This window comes from Talpa occidentalis, unplaced genomic scaffold, assembly GCF_014898055.3.
Source record: "Talpa occidentalis isolate TD23 unplaced genomic scaffold, MPIMG_talOcc4v2.1 talOcc4.8, whole genome shotgun sequence".
NCBI lineage: Eukaryota > Metazoa > Chordata > Mammalia > Eulipotyphla > Talpidae > Talpa > Talpa occidentalis.
In genome coordinates this window covers 42,832,645-42,838,693 of record NW_023605194.1, presented here as the reverse complement: position 1 = coordinate 42,838,693, position 6,049 = coordinate 42,832,645, and the positions used below count along the sequence as shown (strand labels likewise).

Below are 6,049 nucleotides of genomic sequence, written 5' to 3'. Positions count from 1 at the left end.
AGTCTTTTCCACTATCCCCCATTCCTTTTTGGAGAGGATTAGAATTGTTGCACAGCCCAAGAAGTGTACTGGCTCTAACTTAGCAGGACCCATGATCATCACAGTATCTACCCTTAACTACCGGTCTTTGACTTGCCGAAGGGCAGGGTTTTGAACCTAACATCCTCCAGCCCTAGTAAGTAGCAGGCACTTCCAGCTGTGAGCTAAGTGAATGAGTGAATGAATGAATGAATGAATGAAATCTAACTTGTAAAGAACTAGGCAGTTTGGAGCTGGCTTGTGCATTTGCTTACACACACACACACACACACACACACAGTGTACAACGGGCTGGACACCTTCCTACACTGGAACATGCTTATGTGTTCAACTTCTGGAGCGTGTCTCATAGAAACTTACTGGTGCTCCTTTCTCCCAGGCCCTGGCTTCTCTTTGCACCATTGCTCACCCCTGTGCTCCAGACATCTGCATTCTCACCACGCTCACCTCTAACCCTCCACTTTTGTGCCCCTGCTGGTGACTTTGCTCCAAATCCTTCTCATCCCTGAGGAGGGCTCAACTCAAATCCTTCTCCTTCCTAAAGTGCCCTGAGCTTCCCGTGAGGGGCCCCCTTCCAGTCCTTCCTGTCTGCACCCCCTTCAGCTATCATACCAGACCTGGAGTTACCAGCCAATTGGTTCTTCACCTGGGCTCACCTGCCCTCTGAAACTAGACTGAGCGTTGGGAGACTGAGGCCTCATTGATATTTCTGAGCCCCTGGCACAAAGCTGGAGAAAAATGGTTAATGCAGTCTTCTTTGAATGGACAGACAGACGAGTAAGTGAGTAAGTGGATTTCCTAAATGGAGAAGTGGAGGTAATGGTGACTGGGCCAGGCATGGGGAGAGGCCGTAAAGGGGAAGGGTGTGGGGTCTAATAGAACTGCACTGTGGAGTCCCTCTCTCTGCCTTTGTACCCAGTTTACAGGCTGCTGCCTCCAGGGGCTTTGCTAGCCCATTAGGAATCCAGAGCTCACAGGCAACATCCAGGCTGAAGGACAGAGGACAGCCAGAGTTCAGCTGGGTTGGGAGTCAGGGCAGTAGCACCAAAGGGTGGCCCAACCCAAGTCATAGGTTCTCTGGGAGCTCTCAGCCCCCATTCCTAGGCAGGGAAGACATCAACAGAGGAAGGGTAGGGTGTCATGTTGTAACCAGGCAACCTTGCATAGGTCCAGTCCCCTGAACCCCCTTGAATGGAAGCCCCAAAGACTACCAGGATATAACCCACATTCTTGATTATTGTTCTGGCCTTGTGGCCATGTTGGGAGACAGCCTGGAGCCTTCCTATGGGCAGAGTGTGAGCTCTTCCACCCAGGGAAAGTATAAAGCCAGTTGGAATCAGGTCCCCACCCCAGCCATCACTGGCAAAGGTGAGGTGGGGTCACGCAAGGGTGAGACCCTGAAATACCCGTCTCCCATACCCCCATCCCTTTCTGGCCTGGCCTCAGCCAGACCTCCCTTGAAACAAGGGTCTAGAGATGGGTGAAGTATCTAGGGATTAGGAGGAGGGGAGCAAATGCTCCCCCAGAGGGTTGAAGCACCTGAGCCAGAGCAGTCCCTCTCCACCCTCTTCCTTCCTGCCCACTGCCCACAGAGCTCCCTAGGTTTGCATCAGAGTTAGAGGCATTGCCCAAGTCCAGAACCTCAAGTACTATTTCTTCAATGTTAGCAGGGAGGCCTGAGCTGCAATGTGGGGCACTGACTTCTTCCTCATTGCAGAGGGCAGATGCAGTCAGACACACTTGCCCCTCCAAGAATCAGGCCTGATCTCAGAGACAAGGGGCTCTGCAGGGCAGCTTTATCAGATTCAAGCCTGATCTCAGAGACAAGGGGCTCTGCAGGGCAGCTTTATCAGAAGCCCTACTCCCAGATCCACTTCCGGGCAATCGGGGAATGTTGGCATCTCCCCCCTCACCAGGTTTCCTACAAGGTGGCACTCTTGTGTCTTGCTGGCAGAAAGGGGGTTCAGGAGGACTTGATGCTGGGCCTACACTGGTGATGAGTGCTCCCAGCTGCATCTAGGACTGGGCAGAGCCGTAAGATTCCTTGATAGTCATCTTTACTCAAATAGTTGGGGTCCCCACCCCAACTGCTAATAAACACATTATGGAAAAGGTTATAAAACACACATGAGCACTCAAAGATATTTCACTCTCGAGACAGATACTTTAGTCCCCAGACTGAGTGCCCATTTCTTCTCTCCCCTTCCAGAAAAGCTTCAGAAACATAAAATAATGCATTTTTCTTCCTTTGGGTACTTGTTATTTTAATGAAGATACATTGAGACTCTAAGAACTAAGACAATGACTCCCTGGAGATGGGGTTTAGTCCACGTGACTAATGAGGGCAGGCCAGAACTCCAGAATAACTGAGACAGAAGGGATGTTAGGGACCAAGTCAGGTCCTTTATTAACAGACAAAGAAGTCCACAGCTAGGATGTGACTTGCCCAAGGTCACATAGCTCCATCTCAAGGCCACCAACCCTACCTACTTTGGAAACAGTTTTAGCAACCACCTAACACCCAGCCCCCCAAGATCCAGAGCTACAGCTCAAAGGACTCATTGCCTCATGGGGGGCAGTGACAGTTTCTTGGGTCCAGGTCTCCATCAGTCTGTCCTTCCACAGATGGCCAGGCCCACGGGAAAATGTACACAAGTCATCTACATCCATCTTTTTGCACCACCTGCTTTCTGTTTTCTGGCCTTGGCAGTAATCCTGTTATTGGGTCCTTTCCCCTTCCCACACATCTTTGCAGTGATAATCTTATCATTTTATGTTAGTCACAAATTCTGGTGTGTAATAGTCAGGGTCTTGGCAGGAAACAGATGGCACACTCAAAGGGCTCAACCAAAGAAAGTTTAATGGAGGGCTGTTTACAGCGGGCTGGTGCAGCAGCATAAACCAGCAGCTGTAGGATGCCTTTTACTGCACATGTCTCCTACTGGACAAGAGGGGGAGGTAAGGTGACTGAAGCCCAGGGAGAGCTGGAGCCGTGAAAGATGGGCCACCAGCAGGAGAAATGGGCACCAGCAGGTCTGCAACGAGGAAAGGAGGGATGTGGGAGAAATTCCTTGTCCCTTTCTCCTCCTCCCTCCTGTCTTCCACCAGAACCTCACATGGGAAGCAGAAGGCCAGGGGCCCTGGCGAGGCAGTCCACGGGACATCCAGGAGGAGAAGCAGAGAATGGAGGGGACAGGGTGAGGAACAGAGAATATCAGCATGCAGCTGGTATCGTCTGTTTCCCTCTCTGCTTAGGAAGTGCCATCTCGGTCATTTTTTTTAATTTTTAATTTTTTTTAAACAATATTTGCTTCTCCGCACCCCCTCAGATTGAGTCCTCATAGAATTTCCTTCCCAAGGCACCCGTGCACCATCACCACAGTCCCCTGTGCTCCTCCCTCCCTCCCTCAGATCCCTCTCCCTCCTCCTCCCCTGCAGGATGTCTCTGGTTTATAATTGTCTGTTTTTGCTTTGTTGTGTTATTTTTTTTAACACTGATGTCTTATTTGGTTCCCCTATATTCCTGTTGTAAGTGAAACCATCCAATATTTTTCTTTTTCGTTCTGGCTTATTTCACTGAACATAATTCCTTCTAGCTCCATCCATGTTGCTGCGAATGGAAACACTACAAGACATACATCTCAATAACATCTTTAAAGACTCATCACCCAAAGCAGTGATAGCGAAGGCAAAGATAAACACCTGGGATTACATCAAACTGAAAAGCTTCTGTACAGCCAAAGAGACATTAACCAAAGCAGAGAGACACCCCACTGATTGGGAAAAAATCTTTGCACTCCATTCAACTGGTAAGAGACTGATCACAAAGATATACAAAGAACTCACACCGCTCAACAAACAAATAATCCAGTCAAGAAATGGGCAGAAGAACTTAAAAGACATTTCTCCAAAGAGGAAATGCAAACAGCCAGTGGGCAAATGAAAAAATGTTCAGCATCCCTCATCATCAGGGAAATGCAAATCAAAACCACACTGAGATACCACCTTACACCAGTAAGAATGGCACATATCAAAAAAATAAGCAACAACAAATGTTAGCAAGGATGTGACGATAAAAGGAACTTTCCTGCACTGCTGGTGGGTGTGCAAACTGGTCCTGGAAAGCTGTCTGGAGGTTCCTCTGTCTACTAAAAATGGAGCTTCCATACAACCCGGCAATACCATTCCTAGGGATCTACCCAAAGGACACAAAAACATTGATTCAAAAGAACACCTGCACACCTATGTTTATTATAGCACTATTTACTATAAGTAAAACCTGGAAACAACCCAAATGCCCAAAAATAGACGACTGGATCAAGAAGATGTGGCATATATACACAATGGAATATTATTCAACAATCAAAAAAGATAAACTTATGCCATTCGCAGCAACATGGATCTCAGTCATTTCCTACTGGTTCTTTAGTGCTGATCTCTGAGTTCCAATTGGCTGAATGTTACCTATGGTCCAAATGGCCCAAGTATCAGCCCAAATTTGCCATGTCCAGTAAAGCATGTTGCAGAAACTGTTCTTGCAGTGAAGCCCTGTTTTGTGAGCTTTATTACAGCTCAACAAATTCTGCCAATGAAATTGACCCTACCCAATGATCTCCTTCTTAAACTTGCTGAAAATAGGTATTTCTTTCCTCTTACATGAACAATGGGTAAAGCTTTAACTACTATTTGGACTGGTAACACTATATTCTTGCTTCTTGAGACCTGGCAGAAGGCCCGGATTTGGTAAGACCATGTCCCAGATGAAGTTGTGGGCTGAAGGTCGTTATTGGGGTTTACTTCGTATACCAATTTTTATCTCTAAACCACTATGATATTAACTAATAAGGATCCTGAGGTTGCATTTGGCCTCAGCAGCAGCCATGATTGCTTAGTGATGTCTGCCATGGCACAGACACAGGAGTAGTGGTACACATGCCATCTTGGACCTCAGCTAGCTTGGTTTTATTTTAGCTAGCTTGGCTTTTGGTGTTCACTCTGATTTCCTCCTCTACCAGCCTATGACTTCCCTCTCTCTTATCCTTCCTTACCTGCATCATGGTGGATCTCACTGAGTGAGTTCAACCTAGAACATCCAGCTGGCTCCACCCTTTAGCCAGCTGACCAAGCAACCTGACCACACTCTTCTCCACAGGCCACCACCCATGTGTACGTGACCATCGTGGACGAGAATGATAATGCACCCGTGTTCCAGCAACCCTACTATGAGATTTTACTGGATGAGGGTCCAGCCACGATCAACACCAGCCTCATCACCATCCAAGCTCTAGACCTGGACGAGGGGCCCAATGGCACAGTTACCTACGCCATTGTTGCTGGCAACATCATCAACACCTTCCATATCAACAGACACACGGTCAGCAGCTGATGAGAGGTCCAGGAAGAGAGCTCAGAGACAACATGGGGGTGGGGACAGAGCAAAGATTGGGTCCCGGAGGAAACTATGGAGTAGTTAATAAGAAGGATAAAAACTTAGGGTGGGCCTGGTCAAGTGGGCAACATGTGTTCCCCCATCAAGGCCAGGATGTTAGGACCTACCTCCTGGAGAGGTCAGAGGGTGCCCCATGAAGAAGCTGGTCCCAGGTATGTAAGTCCCACCTCCCATCAATCCACCTTTGTCCCTTTTACATACCTTTCAGGGCATCATCATTGCTGCCAAGGAGCTGGATTACGAGATCAGCCATGGCCGCTACACCCTGCTCGTCACTGCCACGGACCAGTGTCCCATCTTGTCCCATCGCCTCACATCCACCACCACGGTGAGTATATGGGACACAGCCCCAACTGGGGCCCAGAAAGCACCAGTAGGGAATAGTTGAGATGGGTAGAGAAAAATTTTCCAGGGGAAATGCCTAAATCCAAAAGCACTCTCTTAGTCAGCAACTCACCCAAACTTGCTATGTGACTTTGGGCAGGTCACTGAACCTCTCTGTGAAGCTGCATCTTTCAGACAATGTACCTGCCTTCCTCCCCTTCGTGGGAAGAACACAAA

The 6,049-nt window shown here is 48.3% G+C and overlaps 1 protein-coding gene across 6 annotated transcripts in view; it reads left to right on the top strand.

Moving 5' to 3' along the window:
• Positions 1-6,049, top strand: part of CDH23 (cadherin related 23) — a 381,721-nt gene that overhangs the window by 344,862 nt on the left and 30,810 nt on the right. For all 6 annotated transcript variants that reach the window (XR_008550123.1, XM_054690753.1, XM_054690748.1 and 3 more), the window contains 2 exons: positions 5,192-5,413; positions 5,697-5,816. Coding sequence is in view for 5 of the 6 variants with exons in the window: in XM_054690753.1 (XP_054546728.1) it covers positions 5,192-5,413; positions 5,697-5,816 (342 nt within the window). In the remaining variant the exon portion in view is untranslated. The remainder of the gene's footprint in view (positions 1-5,191; positions 5,414-5,696; positions 5,817-6,049) is intronic.